The sequence below is a fragment of the Cololabis saira genome, chromosome 19 (genome assembly GCF_033807715.1).
Source record: "Cololabis saira isolate AMF1-May2022 chromosome 19, fColSai1.1, whole genome shotgun sequence".
Lineage (NCBI taxonomy): Eukaryota > Metazoa > Chordata > Actinopteri > Beloniformes > Belonidae > Cololabis > Cololabis saira.
In genome coordinates this window covers 12,766,585-12,785,640 of record NC_084605.1, presented here as the reverse complement: position 1 = coordinate 12,785,640, position 19,056 = coordinate 12,766,585, and the positions used below count along the sequence as shown (strand labels likewise).

General features: G+C 43.6%; 2 protein-coding genes across 10 annotated transcripts in view; one reads left to right on the top strand and one right to left on the bottom strand.

The window, feature by feature from the left end:
- Positions 1 to 1,327: 1,327 nt before the first annotated feature.
- On the top strand, positions 1,328 to 4,721 carry LOC133419253 (toll-like receptor 13; the record flags this gene model as incomplete). Its single annotated transcript, XM_061708319.1, is given in 4 exon segments — positions 1,328 to 1,352; positions 3,668 to 3,868; positions 3,871 to 4,009; positions 4,011 to 4,721. Coding segments are annotated over 4 exon segments (720 nt in total), but the record flags the coding sequence as incomplete, so codon positions are not given.
- Positions 4,722 to 6,398: 1,677 nt separating this feature from the next.
- Positions 6,399 to 19,056, bottom strand: part of si:ch73-103b11.2 (myosin-9) — a 72,934-nt gene continuing 60,276 nt past the window's right edge. For 5 of the 9 annotated variants that reach the window (XM_061708310.1, XM_061708312.1, XM_061708316.1 and 2 more), the window contains 7 exons: positions 15,411 to 15,570; positions 15,215 to 15,322; positions 15,047 to 15,133; positions 14,790 to 14,946; positions 8,530 to 8,606; positions 8,234 to 8,405; positions 6,399 to 7,683 (listed from right to left, as the gene is read on the bottom strand). In XM_061708310.1, coding sequence (XP_061564294.1) covers positions 7,682 to 7,683; positions 8,234 to 8,405; positions 8,530 to 8,606; positions 14,790 to 14,946; positions 15,047 to 15,133; positions 15,215 to 15,322; positions 15,411 to 15,570 — 763 coding nt within the window. In that variant the 3' untranslated portion in view covers positions 6,399 to 7,681. The remainder of the gene's footprint in view (positions 7,684 to 8,233; positions 8,406 to 8,529; positions 8,607 to 14,789; positions 14,947 to 15,046; positions 15,134 to 15,214; positions 15,323 to 15,410; positions 15,571 to 19,056) is intronic. The other 4 variants (XM_061708314.1, XM_061708318.1, XR_009770503.1 and 1 more) reach the window with 3 other exon arrangements.

The following is a 19,056-nucleotide window of genomic DNA, read 5'->3' as shown; positions in this document are numbered from 1 at the left end:
TCCCAGTTCAAGTTCCAGCCTGTGAACCTTTGCTGTGCTTACTGTTAGTAAAGGCCTCTAGAGCGGCAAAAAAGGCACCTCCACAGTGCACAGTGGAAGTATCCTTTACTTCTTGTGGTCTCCTGTCGGCAGTACTCGAGTTGTGAAAAGAAATCAGGGGGGATGGTGATTTTATCATATGGGGGTGATTGTATCGGGGGACAGATAATTTGTGCATATTACAAATAATAGCAGTGATAAAAAAAATCTCAACAACAATTTTCACCTGTTTCAAGTAGATTTTCACTTGAAAAAAAAAATCTGCCAGTGGAACAAGATTTTTTTGCTTGTAATGAGAAGATAAATCTTGTCCCACTGGCAGATTTTCCTACTTATTTCAAGTGAAAATTTACTTGAAACAGGTGAAAATTGTCAAATAAGTTATTTTTCTGGAGTTATTTTTCTGGTGATGACTCTAAATGTTGAAATAGCAGTAAAACCACATCCATTGATGAAATGAAATAATGGATGGAAAGAGGGGATGGCAGTTTTACAGGGGGGGTGATTTGGACCGTTTTTATTTCAGGGGGGATGCCATCCCCATCATCCCTCCTCAACTCCAGTACTGCCCGTCGGTACTACCGGCAAAAACCAACCACTGTCCCACTTGTTTCCTGGGATAACTGAATAACTTCACCGTACTTTGTCCCACATCAACAATAATGAAACCAACCCGCTGATCTACAGACAACATCATGACTGAGGGGACTACAGGACTATACTACTAATACATACTAGTTTATAGTATGGGAGCAACTGCACAAAGTATGCAAGAAGTAAAGAGGTGGTTTGCAACTTCTGGGACTTTCCACTGAGCAGCTGACCACTCTACTTGGTATCCCATAATGCATTATGCTACTACAGTGGAAACCAGAGCTGTCATGTGTTGTAGCGTGGTTTTTACTGTGAACCACAATAACCGGAACAGTCTGCAGTACCAACTGAATACTAAATTGTAAGTGCAGAACATATGAAAATAATCCAACAAAATCAAGAAAGTAATAATGGAGGAGAAAGAAAGACAGAGACTTTATAAGCAGAAGCAGGATAAATCTCTATGCTTTTAAAAAATGTTTTACTTTATACTACTTTTACTATGATCAGTAACATAATCTAGTAGGCCTATGCATACAGGACTGTCTCAGAAAAATAGAATATTGTGATAAAGTCCTTTATTTTCTGTAATGCAAAAATGTCATACAGGATTCATTACAAATCAACTGAAATATTGCAAGCCTTTTATTATTTTAATATTGCTGATCATGGCTTACAGCTTAAGAAAACTCAAATATCCTATCTCAAAAAATTAGAATATTCTGGGAATCTTAAACTGTAAGCCATAATAATCAGCAATATTAAAATAATAAAAGGCTTGCAATATTTCAGTTGATTTGTAATGAATCCAGAATGTATGACATTTTTGTTTTTTTAATTGCATTACAGAAAATAAAGAAATTTATCACAATATTCTAATTTTCTGAGACAGTCCTGTAGGCTATAGTTGTTAAAATGTCCCTTACTTTCATTATGTCAGATCTTGAAGAGCTTATAGATTAAAATTCTTCAACTAATTTTTTGTAACACTAGTACTTTAAGATCAAACCACAATAAAATATATTTAAAACAGAAAATTCACATAAAATGCACCTGCAGAAGTGGCGAAAAAACTGTTCACAAGTCAAAAGACTTGATTTCATGTTTCTCCATATTATATACACTATTGTCCAGTGACCAGAAATCTAGCTTTTGCTGCAGGTTTGACTGCTGTTCTTACTTGTAAAGTATAATTTTAAGTGTTAACTTCTCTTTAACTTCATCTTTAGTGGTTATCTTTAGCTGTGATAATGTAAAGATGTGGGGACTGTGTTTCTACTTCTGCTTTCACCTCCTGTCTCTCGTTGTTTTGACTTATAATTAAACACAGCACTGAAGACGTTTCTCTGATGGAACCACCAGTCTCTCATCGTTTTTCTTCCTTTTTTAAATGTCTTTTCTGCGTTTGTTCAGAGGTTTTAGCTCTGTACTGCGGCGTCGGTAAAGCAAGGCCCATGTGGATGGCGCCCCCGTGTGGAGAAGCCGGGAAGAGAAGTGATGCGGTGGTCAGTCAAAAGCAACAGAAACCTGTACAGCCTAAATATTGTGGCCAAATGAGTTTCCTGTTAAAGAGAGAGACTCGGGGGTATGAATAGGTCAGTATACTCACATCCTTCCTCAAAACTGCAGTTATCATATATGAGAGAAAATTGTCAATATCAGGAAGCAGCAGCATATAGGCCCTAAGTGCATTTACAATCGAAGCAACACAGGACAGGAGGCAGGCCAGCTGACAGTCTTGCCTGGGCCCCGGACAAAATAATCTAAGATGGGCCCCCCTGCGCCCGGATCTCTCCTTCTCCTCTTCCTCTCCTCTCCCTCTGCTCTTCAGGTTTTTATACAAGCTAATGGACGTTAACATTAGAGATAGCCAGGTTAAGTTACAAGGTTGGTAAACGTTGGCTGCGCTGTTTCTTACCTTGCTCTACGCCGTCGCTGACTTTATTAATTCTAGCTTCACCGTCACCACCCTTTTTTGAATGTGTGTAGAGAATCTCTGAGGCCTCTATTTTCTTCTTCTCTTTTCTCTTCTTTTCTGAGCACCGGACTTGTGCTGACCGGACATTTTGACCATTCTAATGGTTGAATTAAATGATAACATCAAATTTTGATCAGCGGCCAAACCATTTTTGTGTTGGGGGTTCTTGACCACAAGGACAATTAGGAAGAAAACAAATAACAAGCTTTTATGTAACTCAAATACTACATATTTTTTCCACAAATAGGCATATTTTGAGACATTTTGAAAAATGATTCCATAATTTAATGAGAATAAAAAAAAATAAAAAAATTATAAGCACAAATACTTTGTTACCTTACTTAAGTAGAAATTTTGGTTATCTATACTTCACTGGAGTAATTATTTTTCAGACGACTTTTTACTTTTACTCCTTACATTTTCACGCAATTATCTGTACTTTTTACTCCTTACATTTTAAAAACAGCCTCGTTACTCTATTTCATTTCGGCCTCGTTACTCTATTTCATTTCGGCCTTGTTACTCTATTTCATTTCGGCCTTTAAAAATAAACTATCCAGTTAAATTGCGCCATCCGGATAGAGTGAATTTGGTTGTGGTTGTTTCAGATGTTCTTGTCCAGTTTTGTTCTTACATCCGTTGCCCTCAGATTCCTGCAACTAAACTTGGATGTACATTCCAATAAAGGTAATAAATGATAACATGCCTCTGAAGTTTGACTTTTTGCACCATTACAATACTTATAGGCAACTAGTCATCATATCTTCTGCTCTCTGAAACACATGTTATTGCTCAATAGTACACATATATGGTTCTTTAATATATTTGCATTATACTAAGATGCATTCATTTTCAATGGCTTTTGTCCTTAATGGCTGTTTTTCTCATTACATTACTTTTACTTGAATACTTTAAATAGTTTTGAAACCAGTACTTTTGTACTTTTACTTGAGTAAAAAACTTGAGTTGATACTTCAACTTCTACAGGAGTATTTTTAAACTCTAGTATTTATACTTCTACCTGAGTAATGAATGTGAATACTTTTGACACCTCTGGTGATAACAACCGGGGATCTCCCCACCTGTGGCAGTTTGACGATAAGGCCTGCTCCTATGAACATGTTTCATTCACTCTCTTCATCACCTGCTCTGTAATAGATGTATTATTTGTGTGTGTTGGCCTGGCCTGGCATTTACAAGGTCCGGCCATGCGCTACCTGTTGCTCATCATCAAAGCAAAGCTTGGTGGACGTAAGGGGGAGCAGGGGCCACATTTCAGTATGATGCATTCATCTCCTACAGCTCTAAAGACGAGGAGTGGGTGATGAGACAACTGGTGCCTAATCTGGAGAGGCCTGCGACCCCTGGACCTAGGCTCAGGCTGTGCCTGAACCACAGGGTTCCTGGAGAACATCGAGTCAGCCATCTACAGGTCTCGTCGCACCATCTGCATGGTAACGCGCCACTACCTGCAGAGAGAGTGGTGCTCCGTGGAGTTCCAGCTGGCCAGTCTGAGGCTGCTGTGTGACGGCAGAGATGTCCTGCTGCTGGTGTTCCTGGAGGAGATCCCTGAACGCTGCCTGTCCCCCTACGCACGTCTACGCAGGATTGTACGCAGGAAGACTTACCTGCTGTGGCCCGAGCAGCCACAGGAGCGGGCGGCCTTCTGGGTCAGGCTGATCGATGCTGTGAAAGGCCACGAGGAGGTCAATGGAGACGGAGGAGAAGAGGACTTGGCTCGGTTAATTGGTTAGACATAAAACACAAAAATACTGTGAACTTGTGGTTAGTGTCAGATCAGTCGAAATGTACCCTCCCTTTCATTACAAAAATGGCACAGATATGTAAAACAAAGAAAGAGTAAGAGTAAATAATTATACCTCCTTGTATAAAGTTTAATATGAAATGTTTAATTTGTTTTATATAAAAAAATAACTTCTTGCTGCTCCCATATAAACAAATTGACCCTCAGTGACATAATCCTCTAGTTTATAAGCAGCTTTGAAGCAGATGCCATGCTGGTAGCCGACTCCGCCCAGCCCGGGCTAATGAAAGACGGGCAAATGCAGCCTGACCTTCAAACCCCGGTTCATGGTGGGGATTGTGGTTCTCATGGAGCATTGGGGGGGGGGGGGGGGGCGGTTGGAAGAAGATATATCTTCTTATTTTGTTGATGTTTTGTTTCAGATATTAACATTAACAGACATGACATATTCTGGAAATTTGTCAGGCTATCTTTTAAGTTTTGTGTCTCTTGTTCAAGATCATAACAAACTTAGAGCTGGAAAGAAAAAAATATCAATATCAATTTCAAGATGCAGTGATACAAGAATAAATGAGCTGGGTTTTTTTTTCTTCAAATATGAACAAGTGTGATTGTCTGCTTTTTAGTTCAAGTCTGTGCGTATGACAGACCAACACTCCTCCATATTGCAGACCAGACTAATCACCATTGCTTTAGGTTTTAATGCTGTGATCTTGTACGAAATATTATTTTAAGTTTCGGCTTCTCTCTCACCGCTGTTACTAAAGCTGTGATAAAGTTAAAATGGTGTTAGCATCTCAGTTTCTATACTTTCATCTCCTTTGCCTCCTGCTCTGAAAGCTCCCTGAATGAGGGTAGAAAAACGCATTTGTCTTTCTTGTTTTTTTAGAAAAATAGGTCCAATAAAACATGTAAATGTAACAGGTATAATGCATGCCGCAGAGCTCACAGCATCGACACTCAGAGAAATCAGTCTGTGAGCACAGTTCACCATTAAATCCACAAATGAAGCTTACAGCTCCATTCAAAGAAATGAGCACGGCCCAGAAACATCACAGTCTTCTCTGGGCCAAAGCTAATTTAAAACTGTTCTGTGGTCAGATTAATCAATATTTGAAATTCTTTTTGGAAATCATGGATGCCGTTTCCTGCAGACTGCAGAAGAGGCTTGTTATCTGCGCTTAGTTCAGAAGTCTGCATCTCTCTGGTGCGGGCAGCTTACACATCTGGCAAGGCTCCATCCATCCTGAAAAGCACATGGTTATTCCCATCCAGGCAACCTCGCTTTCAGGAAAAAGCCGGCCATACTTCAGCAATTACTGACGGGGTGGGGAGCATCTGCCTGGAATAACGTGATCCTTCTATGTGCTATGTCTGGCCAAAGAAGCCCCTGTCGGGTGAAAAGAAACAGCCTTCTCACTTCTCAAGTGAGGAGGAGACTTGAGCTCAGTGTAGTACAGTGTGTACATTTGTGAAACGAAAAATCTGGCAGCGAAGACCAGCTAGTTATTATGTCATATATAAGAAACTGTTTATTACCATTTGTACATCATTGCATTGTGTTTTTATTTACATTTTACAGAGTCCCAACTTATTAATGAATATAACATTCTAGTTGAGCAGCTAGAATCTTGCATCAAACAAGAATGTTCCAGCTTTTCAAAGATGTGTTGCCGGCTTCAAATTCAGAATCAGCCTATATTTTCCATAAAATTTACAAAATGTCTGTTTCAGCATCTGTCAATGTTGTTTATGTTCTGTTGGGAATGTAGTATGTTTTCATGAGAATTTATTTACATCTTACAGAGTCCCAACCTTTTTCAAAAATAAACCTAAAGTTATCAGGAAAACAAAATCCAAGCTGATGTTGACACAGATGTGAGAATCTGACCTTATGGATTGCTGTGACACACTGATGCACAATGGTAGTGGTGTGCTTTTTTGGATGTTTGCGTTAATAAAAATGTAGATTACCACAGGAAACCACACCTAACTAAAGAACGAAAAAATAGCACAACAGAGTCTTAAACACTTCATTTATTTAATGTTATACGTTCAAATTAAAATAAAAAATATTCATATATTTCATATAGAGCTACTATGCAAGGTACACGTTTAAAACAAAACATAGAAGTCTTCCATGTGGCATATTTATATACACAAGGCGTGGTTTGAATACTATACAGTGTGTATCAATAGCTGCACAGGTTTTATGGATGTTTCTATTCTTCACTCAGTTGAGGCACAACTAAATTTGAGTGAGAGATCAGAGGCTGGGCCAAGTGCTTCCAGACTGCTGCTTACAGTAAAACAATTCAAACTTAGCATCAACAGTAGGACTTGAAAGCAAAAGCTTATTAGTGCCAATAGTTCCACACTAAAGCATAAAAAAAAAATAATAAAAAATGAGGCAACATGATCAATCTGCAAACAAAACTATGCTGTACAGTCATGCAAGGTCCTAAACTGTTTCAGTATTTTTGAGATAATATCTTTACAACAAAGTCAAAACTGAGCAAACACAAAGCCAGGTTTAAGATCCAGGTAAAATAAAGAAAAAAAATAAATCACTGACTATGACACAAGTCAGGATATTTGGTTGCACTGCAATAATTGATTTGTAGTCACTACACCAATGAGACGATAAAAACACATTTCCTCAAGTAGTCAAATGGTAAGTGCAATCTCACCCTCCCACCCCGTTTTCCCCTTTCACACAGAGACACTCTTCTGTAAAACTCTCATACTTGAGCAAGTTAAGCATCACATTACTTACCACCAGCACTCAAACCATAGTTATAGTACAGCAGATGCCCAAACCAACCACAAACTACACATGTCAAGTAGTTCTGTACAACACAACCGGTGCAACACATTTAAAAGTCTTTAGATATAGACACTGTAACAATAATAAAATACAGCAGATACTTAAATCATATTGGGAAACATATATTATTTATTCTGTGGATTGCTGTCCATTTTGGCATTTGGAGGATGAATATAAATACTGTTGTTTCTCCCTCTCACAGCTTATTTTAACTTGTCAAACTTGGCCAGATTATGAATTCATGTCATGATAAAAAATAGACGCTTCGTTCTGTAAGTTAGTAAAACAAAAATATGGTCACTTATCCGAAAAGGTCAATCCAAACCGATGTTGGCACAGATGTGAAAATCTGACCGAATACCAAGACCCAGCCATGAAAGAGAGAGGAAACTTCAGATCTATTAATAATCAAATCTTTCTGGAGTCTTTTGCCTCGAAAAGCTTCATGCGCTCCTGCACAGTCAGTCCTTCCTTAAGACTCTGATGAAGATGAGAGGGGGAAAAATATTATTATGAAATAACTTACTATTTAAGTATTATTGAACTGAATTGTTAAGAGAAACCAATACACAGAATTCATAAGCAAGCCTTAGACATCAGTTAATGATAGATGTTGACCATCTGGACTGGTTAAAATGCTGTAGTTCAGGTGAAAATAAAAGATATGCAGAAAGAAAAACCCATACTGAAATACTTTCATGCAACACAACAGTGCTTGTGCTGAATGTTAAAATAAATGTTATAAAGATTGAACATAAATGTAAGAACACATTCAAAAAATTACAAATGAGCCACCTGAATAAAAGGATCTCAGATAGTTCAATGTTAGATAAAACCACTTATAAACTTGCATAAGGAGGAGAATGCGGGACACCCTGCACTGTTAATGCTCACGCCTGCATTTTCAGCTTAGGGGTGGAAACTGCAGTCAACCTTTGGTTATGCATGGGATGGTGCAAAGGGAGGATGACACAGAGAGGAAAAGGGAGATCATGCAAGGATAAGACATGCTACATCATGCTATACCTACAGCACATCTTGGGGCAGGGGTTGGGAGGGGGAAATGATCCCACATTGGGAGGGTCAGCTATCCCAAGACACCTGTTCAGTAACAGACTAATGGACAAAATAAACGTGACAAACTTACAGCACAAGAGGTTTTTGGTAAAAACATCCTGACCAACCAAGTCTGGGTCATGTTGCTACAGGATATGGCGGCACAGTGGAAACAATTAACACTGAAAAAGTCTACACAATGAAAACACTGAACAACAAATCACACAGCAAAGTGAAACATTTCATCATGGAAAGTAAAACTACTCTCACCTTTGACCTCGCACCTCTTGATTGCTTGGATTGTTCGTTTTTCAGAAAATCTGGATTACTCTTGGATTTCATGATGTCTAAAAAGGAAATAGAGATATATCAGTAGTATCATTAACTAAAAGAAGTATAGTTGATAAAAACATATTCATATAGGTCCGTGTATTTCGCGGGGTCCGTGTATCTTTTGGTCATTGGATTTTTCCATCATGAGTGGGAATCAAAAAACAAAAAACGATTGGTTTATTTGATTTTCCTTTTAAAACAAAAAACAAATATTGAATTACACTGCATTTTTTCTTTTTCTGTGTTAATATGATTTAACAAAGATTCAAAATACGCTTTTATTTTCGTTTTCTATTTCATATAAGAAAAATGAAATTACTAGTCAACAGGAACGAAAAAACGAACCAAAAACAACCGTTTATTCATATTCAGTGCAGTGTTTGGCGGGTGTGCTTGTGAGAACTGGGGTCCCTGGAGGTCCTGGAGAGCCAATGTCCCCGTAGCGCCAGGTGTCCCCGGCGAGCTGCAGTGTTTGGCGGGCTGTCTGTGAGTGTCCTGGGGTCCCTGGAGGTCCTGGAGAGCACAAGTCCCCGTACCGGGAGCTGTCCCCGGTCCTGGCCGGGATCAGTGCAGTGTTTGGCCGGTGTGCTTGTGAGAACTGGGGTCCGTGGAGGTCCAGGAGGCAAAGGGAACGCCCAAGTAGCCTACCCCCCGTACCGGGACGTGGTCCCGGTCTTGGCCGGGTGCAGTGCAGCGTTTGGCGGGCTGGGTGTGAGTGTCTGGGGTCTCTGGGTGCCTGGGTCCTGGTCCCGGGACTTGTGGGTCCCTGGGTCGGGTCCCGGGACTCGTGGGTCCCTGGGTCGGGTCCCGGGACTCGTGGGTCCCTGGGTCGGGTCCCGGGACTCGTGGGTCCCTGGGTCCTGGCCACTTTCGCCCGATTTTCAGACACTTTGGCCGGCTTTCGGCTTCCTTCGGGCCCGGGGGGTTCGCAGCGCCTCCCTCTCGGTAGCGAGACCGAGTCGACCCGTCCGCCCCAGGTGTCCCCCCCACGGAGCCCCGCCGCCGCCGGGCAGGCCGACCTCCGATCCACCAGTAACGGGACTCGGGTCTCGGCAGCCCCGTGCGGGGAGACCTCGGGAGCGGCCGGAACCTCGCCCCGCCTCGACGCACCGTTTTCTGGGCGGGCGGGTGGGTCTGCTCGGGCTGGAGGTGACCGGCAATCCAGGCCCCGGTTCAGCTGTATGCGGCGTGGTAGGGTTTGAGAAACATTGTTTTTCCCGGAGGACTAACACCACCGCCAGAGCGGCAGCCGACGTCGGAGGTCGGCCTGCCCGGCCGCGGCGGGGCTCCGTGGGGGGACACCTGGGGCGGACGGGTCGACTCGGTCTCGCTACCGAGAGGGAGGCGCTGCAAACCCCCCGGTGGTCGGGGGGAGCAGCGCCGCAGAGGCGGGCCCGAAGGAAGCCGAAAGCCGGCCAAAGTGTCTGAAAATCGGGCGAAAGTGGCCAGGACCCAGGGACCCACGAGTCCCCGGACCCGACCCAGGGACCCACGGGTCCCGGGACCCGACCCAGGGACCTACGAGTCCCGGGACCCGACCCAGGGACCCACGAGTCCCGGGACCAGGACCCAGGCACCCAGAGACCCCAGACACTCACACCCAGCCCGCCAAACGCTGCACTGCACCCGGCCAAGACCGGGACCACGTCCCGGTACGGGGGGTAGGCTACTTGGGCGTTCCCTTTGCCTCCTGGACCTCCACGGACCCCAGTTCTCACAAGCACACCGGCCAAACACTGCACTGATCCCGGCCAGGACCGGGGACAGCTCCCGGTACGGGGACTTGTGCTCTCCAGGACCTCCAGGGACCCCAGGACACTCACAGACAGCCCGCCAAACACTGCAGCTCGCCGGGGACACCTGGCGCTACGGGGACATTGGCTCTCCAGGACCTCCAGGGACCCCAGTTCTCACAAGCACACCCGCCAAACACTGCACTGAATATGAATAAACGGTTGTTTTTGGTTCGTTTTTTCGTTCCTGTTGACTAGTAATTTCATTTTTCTTATATGAAATAGAAAACGAAAATTAAGCGTATTTTGAATCTTTGTTAAATCATATTAACACAAAAAAAGAAAAAATGCAGTGTAATTCAATATTTGTTTTTTGTTTTAAAAGGAAAATCAAATAAACCAATCGTTTTTTGTTTTTTGATTCCCACTCATGATGGAAAAATCCAATGACCAAAAGATACACGGACCTCGCGGCCATCCGTTTTTTGTTTTCAAATGACAAAATAAAAATAGAGAAATAATCCAAAATAATCCGTTTCCCATCTTTTGTTTTGAAAATAAAAAACGGAAAACAGATCGTTATCCATTATCCATTATCCGTTTTCCGATTTCATTGATGTGTTTGAAAATCGAAATTGGGAATTAAAACAGCGAGTGGAAAACTCTTTTCTCTATTTCCTATTCGTTTCGGGCGGGGGCGGGGGGTATGTTAGAGTTCAGTTTATGTTATTGATTGGACGCAGCTTTTTTTTGGACGCTGCAGCTGAACAGACTGTCACCACATCACTGCAGTGAAACATGAGTTTAATCTGTAATCTGTCTTCACTCCGTCATGAAACTGCAGTGATGTTGTGACAGTCCGTTCAGCTGCAGCGTCAAAAAAAAAGCTGCGTCCAATCAATAACATAAACTGAACTCTAACGGTCCGTGTATCTTTTGGTCATTGGATTTTTCCGTCATGAGTGGGAATCAAAAACAAAAAACGATTGGTTTATTTGATTTCCCTTTTAAAACAAAAAACAAATATTGAATTACACTGCATTTTTTCTTTTTCTGTGTTAATATGATTTAACAAAGATTCAAAATACGCTTTTATTTTCGTTTTCTATTTCATATAAGAAAAATGAAATTACTAGTCAACAGGAAGGAAAAAACGAACCAAAAACAACCGTTTATTCATATTCGTGCACCGGAAGCTGGCATTTACAACCGAGTGAACTTAGTTCTGGATATTTGACAGGCATTCCTGTGACAATTCTCTCCAGGGGAAGTTTGATTTTAATATTTAATTGGTCGGGTTTACGTGACTCGGAAATGGCTCTGTACGCGGCAGTTCGGGTAACCATGGTTACCATGGCGGCGCTGAAACAACAGATTATTTATATTATATATATATATATATATATATATATATATATATATATATATATATATATATATATATATAGGTATATATATAAATTATATAATTAGGATTATTTTTTAAAGATTGATTAAGGACTTGTTCCACAGCGGTTTGACGCACAATGACATTTCCTGAACGTTGCAGCAGATGAGTCTCCTGCAATGCTCAGAAATGAGCGTCAGAAGATTCTGTGCTCGGCATGATCTGAGGAGAAAAAGACGCAGAGCTGGAGAGCGCTTTGATTCATCATGGCCGAATGACCGGCTATCTGTGTCACTGGGGGTGCATGCTGGAGAAGGTCGGGTTGGAAGAATTAATTTAGTCCCACGCGTGAGGTATCCACGTGATTACCATTATATGTATAAATTGCACTGCAGCACAAACTTTACCTGACGCCGGAATTCATGGCTGATGGAGCTCTCTCAGGGTTCTTCCAACCCGACCTTCTCCAGCATGCACCCCCAGTGAACACAGATAGCCGGTATTGCGGCTTTCCTTAAAGAGCCGCTTGAGAGTTTATTGTTAGGTCCTGTATATTTGCATGACGCGCTGCTGACAGAGAAGCACGCTGAGTCCGAGCGAGAGAAGTTTTATGGCGTTTAATGACAAAACTCAGCCACAACGGCCTTCCGACATGCTTAATGGGTTTTAAACGTGTACACTGCAAACGTGATCGGGGTGATCAGTGATCAAAGCGGTCAACAAAAATTAGGCTACGGCTCCCTAAAAGCCTGTCCTAACTGCATGCGAGCGTCCGACTGTCGTCACACTGCGTGGCATCGGACCCGCTCTGTCCTGAAACACTGAACGCGTCATCGGCCCCACGTTCTACCACGTTCTTTTGATTGACAGCTGAGACTCGCCTTTTAAAAGGCTGATTTATGGTTCCGCGTTACACCAACGCAGACCTTACGGCGTAGGTTACGCGGCCCAGTCACCGAACGGTGCGCGTCGCCGCGTACCCTACGCCGTAGGCTACGCCGTCGATTTACGCGGGACCATAAATCAGCCTTTATTCACTCCTGAATTATGCGCTCCTGAAAGAAACTCCTAAAATTACTCCTGAAAGAGTAAAGGGACAAGTAAAAAATGGTGATTACTTGTAATCTTCCTACGTTTGTACTTTCTAAACAGAAAACAAGCTTATTATTCGGTGGAATAAGTGGGGAAAAAACCGAACGGTGACGCAATGAAACAGCGAACAGCGTGAGTGACCGGCGTGTGGTGTTAAAGCAGCAAACATGTCAGCATGTCAGATCATTACTGGGATGTGGGGGAAAAGCAGAGGACACGAGAAATCCGGCAGGATCCGGCACAAATTAAGCCCTAAGATAAGATTCTTATTATATCTTATTATCAGAACCTTCCAGCCTGGCGATCTCCCTCCAGCAGCTGACACTTTATTGAGGTTCTTGTATTGAAATGACTGTTTCCTACAGCGCTTTCAACTTTTTTTTCAACTTTCAACCGGCTTTCAAAGCGACCGACAGGAAGAAAATAGAAGCAGGGCGTGCGACAAAAGTCCAGCTCAAAACGACGCTGCGTCGCTCGCAACCAGTGTAGACAGTGCAATAAAAATAAAGCAATGGAACTGTTTTTGACGCTGACTCTCGCTCGCGTCGCATGTAGTGTGTATATTTACAATATACTGTGGACATCTGAATAAAAACCTCATAAATAGATTGAATCAAAGCGCTCTCCAGCTCTGCGTCTTTTTCTCCTCAGATCATGCCGAGCACAGAATCTTCTGACGCTCATTTCTGAGCATTGCAGGAGACACATCTGCTGCAACGTGCAGGAAATGTCATTGTGCGTCAAACCCCTGTGGACCAAGTCCTTAATCAATCTTTAAAAAATAATCCTTAATCTGTTGTTTCAGCGCCGCCATGGTAACCATGGTTACCCGAACTGCCGCGTACAGAGCCATTTCCGAGTCACGTAAACCCGACCAATTAAATATTAAAATCAAACTTCCCCTGGAGAGAATTGTCACAGGAATGCCTGTCAAATATCCAGAACTAAGTTCACTCGGTTGTAAATGCCAGCTTCCGGTGCACGAATATGAATAAACGGTTGTTTTTGGTTCGTTTTTTCCTTCCTGTTGACTAGTAATTTCATTTTTCTTATATGAAATAGAAAACGAAAATAAAAGCGTATTTTGAATCTTTGTTAAGTCATATTAACACAGAAAAAGAAAAAATGCAGTGTAATTCAATATTTGTTTTTTGTTTTAAAAGGAAAATCAAATAAACCAATCGTTTTTTGTTTTTTGATTCCCACTCATGACGGAAAAATCCAATGACCAAAAGATACACGGACCCCATTCGCTGTTTTAATTCCCAATTTTGATTTCCAAACACATCAATGAAATCGGAAAACGGATAATGGATAACGATCCGTTTTCCGTTTATTATCAAAACAAAAGATGGGAAACGGATTATTTTGGATTATTTCTCTATTTTTATTTTGTCATTTGAAAACAAAAAACGGATGGCCGCGAAATACACGGACCCATATAGCTAGTTTGTGTGACTAACTCAATTTAGGACAGAAACAGTCAGTTGTCACTTTAGATTAATGGAAAACATTTTTTTAAATCCTACAGAAGCATGTACAGATGCATACAACATTATATATGTTGATAGCATTTTAAAAAATAGTGCCAAAACTACTTCACTTGTTCAAGTTCAGAAAGTCCTACTCACAGTGGTGGATTTGGTGGGTGGCCAGGGGTTGCCATGGCCACCCGGAGTGCATGTCCGGCCACCATACTAGCCACCCCGGACGCAATTACTTTTTCTTTTTTTTTTTTTTTAAATCTGATGCAGAATCCTTTTATTTTCAGCAGCAGGATGTATTTTAAGGACGTACACACACACACTCATGACCTGTCCTGTATCCCATGAGGTTCTGTGGAGACGTTTTCCACCTGGCTGCGTTATAGTAACATACATCTTCACTTCCATATGATTGTGTTTTTTGGCCACCCTAAAAGGTTCCACTGGCCCCACCCTGGCCACATCCTGGAAAACTGCCTGGCTCGGCCACTGCCTACTCACCGTATCCAGACGTTTCATCAACCGTCTTCTCCCCTAAAGCTTCTGTGGCGGTGAGCAACTTTTCCTTGAGTTTACTGATGTCACAGTCAGCCTTTGCTTTCACAATGCTCAGCTCTGTATAGATACCCTTATACTTGTCTGTGGCATATTTCTTGTCCTGTTAAATGATTGTTTGGATGTCACTATACAGGGTCTAAAATGGTGACATTTTGTTAAAAGGCAGAAAAATATAATGAATGAAGTAGAGTTTTGCTTACCCTTAGAGCACATTGCAGCTCATCCTTCAAAGAGTGAATTTCTTGTTTTAGATACTGGATCTCTGACTCCTTTATTCTTAGCAGCACCTACAAATAAAGACAAATGTTTAGAGTGACCAACAGGTTGTGTGTTCAAGTGTGCGTGTGTTTGTGCATGTTTACACATACCTCTAGTTCGTACACATCTTTTCCCTGGGTAAGTGGTGACTGAGCCGTTTCACCACTGAAACAAGAGCGCATCCGGGTGATCTCTGCAGTCAATCTGTTGTTTAATTCCTGTTAGACAGATACAGTTGTATTTTAGCCTGTGGACAGAAATGTGTTTGTATATACGAGTGCAGGGTGCAGTGATGTGGATTCTGACCTGGTTGTGAGCATTCAGCTCTTGATTTTCTCTCTGACACTGCCTGAGGGCCTGCCTCTCGGCCTCCAGCGCCTGAGCCAGGTGAGCGTTCTCCAGACATTTCTGAGAGTACTGCTCCGACAACACCTCCAGTTCTCTTTGGATGGACTGCAACTCCTCTCTAAACAATCACAGCATCGCAGTTTCAAATTCATTTTTTCTTACAGTGTTTTCTAAATACATTCAAGTCCTTCCCCATCACAGAACCAAGTAAATCGTTTCATTAAAAGGCGCAAAGTGATTGAAAGATATTGAAAAATCGCTTGTTTTAAACTCAGTTTTGTTTGTTTGTTTGCTATGGTAGGACAAGCTAAATACCGTATTTTCTGGACTATAAGCCGCTACTTTTTACATAGGTTTTGAACCATGCAGCTTATACAAAGGTGCGGCTATTCTGAGGATTTTTCTTCCACCGCTCGGGGCGCTCTAACCGGAATTAGAATCAAAACTAAGACAAAATAAATGCAAAGAAGAATACGCTACTTCTTCTTTAGCAGATAGAAGTAGAAGCAGATTTCAAACAGATAAATAGATAAATAAATACCGTTATTTTCTCTTGGTTCTGTCCCGTTTTAATCAGCAAAGTTGCTGCCGTGTTAAAAGACACTGTTAGGAAAGGATCTATTTAGGTACAAACATCATTTACAGTTCAAAATCCTTCTGTACATGTAGTAAATATCTAATCTAACAACATACTGTAAATATCTGCGGCTTGCATATCTTTTTTTTAACTAGAGCAGGTGCGGCTTGCATATCTTTTTTTAATTATTTTTTAAAAAATAGAGCAGCCATCCTGGCTGGTTGGTTGGCTGGAACCTCGGTTCCAGCAGAACCTCGGTCCTCCTGACACCGCAGCAGAACCTCGGTCCTCCTGACACCGCAGCAGAACCTCGGTCCTCCTGACACCGCAGCAGAACCGTGGTCTGTGCATCCCTGGCACCCGCTCACGTCAAACTTACCGAAGCATTTCCAACGCAGCAGGCCCAGTATTTGGGCCTCTGCCGGTAAGTTTTGATACAACTTTTACTTCTCCCGTGTACACCGCAACTGTCTGTGTCTTCTCTCCGCTGTGGGCTCCTCTTGGAGCCCTCGCGAGTAAGTTTTGCTCTGAACCACCGGCTAAAGCAACTAGCTAGCTGCTCGCTACTCTGCCATTACTCCTTTACTGGTCACCGCTGTTTTCCGTCCTCAGCCACCACCACCTCCACCTCAACAAGCTTACCTGCTGGATGTAGCATGCTGTGGCTAATCCTGTGGATATTCCTGGGGTTTTCGTCGCTCCTCTACACCCGGACCCTCGGCTCCTCGACGCTAGCTCTCGTTAGCTTCCAGCTACCGCTCTCGACCCGGACCATGCCGCCGCTCCACTCCGCCGCGGCCCACCACCCGCGCCCGACACCTGGTCCACTCTGGCAAAACCATCCTCCACACAGCCGCTCAGGACGCATGTTTTCATACAGCTTCACGTCGCCAAACTCCATTCCTTCTTTCTGGTCCTCCTGCCGTCCCGCAACTTCGTTACGTCATCACAACAAACAGAATCTGTCCAATCTCCGTCCACTTCCTCAGTCCTCTCAGCCAATCACCAAGCAACACCACCTGAAACTGGCTCTGTTCAACACCCGCTCACTCAACAACAAAAGCCTGCTGCTGAATGAATTTATAACGGACAATAATCTGGATTTCCTCTGTCTAACAGAAACCTGGCACAAACCCCTGGACTATTTCTCACTAAATCAGGCCACTCCCCCCAACTTCACCTACATGGAACAAGCTCGCGCTGAGGGGCGGGGGGGCGGTGTTGCAGCAATATACAGAAAGGACATTAAAGCAACCTCCATCCCCATTCCTGTCATTCCGTCGTTTGAGCACGCTGCCTTCAAACTACCTGGCCCCACTCCTCTTGTCACCGCCGTCATTTATCGCCCCCCCAAACCAAACCCCTCCTTTCTCTCGGATCTCTCAGATTTTCTGACCCAGCTCTGCTCCATCTCTCCCTCTGTTCTCCTCCTGGGTGACTTCAACTTCCACATCAACGATGCAAACTCTAAACCTGCTGCTGAATTCCTGGACCTGCTACACTGCCTCAACTTCACTCAACACGTCGACTTCCCCACTCACGCCCGCGGCCACACCCTCGATCTCGTCTGCTCCACCGGCCTCACCATAAATCAGCTCTCCAGCCTCAACCTTCACGTGTCTGATCACCTGGCAATCATTATGGACATCAACATCCCCATCCCCACTCCCAAAGAAGCACGCAAAATATCCTTCCGCAACATCAGATCCATCTCCCCCTCTGCCCTCTCAGCCTCTCTTGCCACTCAGATGTCCGCCTCCCCTCCCCCGTCACCCGACAACCCCTCGGACCTCGTGGATTACTACAATCATACACTCTCCTCCTGTCTTGATCAACTGGCTCCCATCAAAACCAAAACAGTCTCTTTCGCACGCTCAGCACCCTGGTACACCCCTGAACTCCGCAAACTGAAATCCCGTAAACGTCAACTCGAGCGACTCTGCAAGAAATCTGGATTAACTGTTCATCAACTCGCCTACACTGATCATCTCCACCAATACAAGGATGCCCTCAACTCAGCTCGCTCCACCTACTTCTCCAACATCATCCATTCCGACTCCTCCAACCCAAAGGCTCTCTTCTCCACAATAAACAAACTTCTCAAACCCAGTGACAACATCTCCAACTCCTTCACAGTCTCTAAGTGCAACGACTTCCTCTCATTTTTTCAATCCAAAATCCAGACCATCTACAGTAACCTGACCACCTCCTCCACCCCCTCCACCTCCCCACCTGTTTCCCCCCCCTCCACCTCTCAGTCCCTGTCTCACTTCTCTCCCATGTCTTCAGCGTCTCTTTCTACAGTCATGATGGGCATGAAAACATCTTCCTGTGCTCTGGACCCCATCCCATCCACATTTATAAAAAACTGTCTCCCAGCCATCTCCCCACTCATCATCAACATCGTCAACTCCTCCTTCAGCTCTGGATCAGTCCCGGACACCCTCAAACTGGCAGCTGTCACCCCCATCCTCAAAAAACCTGGACTCAACCCTGACACCATGAACAACTTCCGGCCCATTTCCAACCTCCCTTTCCTGCCAAAAATTCTGGAACGTGCCGTCGCCACTCAGCTCAAGACCCACCTCACCTCCAATGATCTGTTTGAAACATTTCAATCTGGTTTCCGCTCACGTCACAGCACAGAAACAGCCCTCATCAAAGTCACCAATGACCTCCTTCTCTCCTCCGACTCCGGCAACCTCAGCATTCTCCTTCTCCTGGACCTCACAGCAGCCTTCGACACCATCAGCCACACCATCCTCCTTTCCCGCCTGGAATCATCTCTCTACATCACCGGATCCGCCCTCTCCTGGTTAAAATCCTATCTCACCAACAGACATCAATTCATCAGCATCAACAACTGCTCCTCCTCCACTGCCCCTCTGTCACAAGGCGTCCCCCAGGGTTCGGTGCTTGGTCCTCTGCTCTTCATCCTCTACATGCTCCCCCTTGGCAACATCATCCGCCGCCACCGCCTCCACTTCCACTGCTACGCCGACGACGTCCAACTGTACATCTCCACCA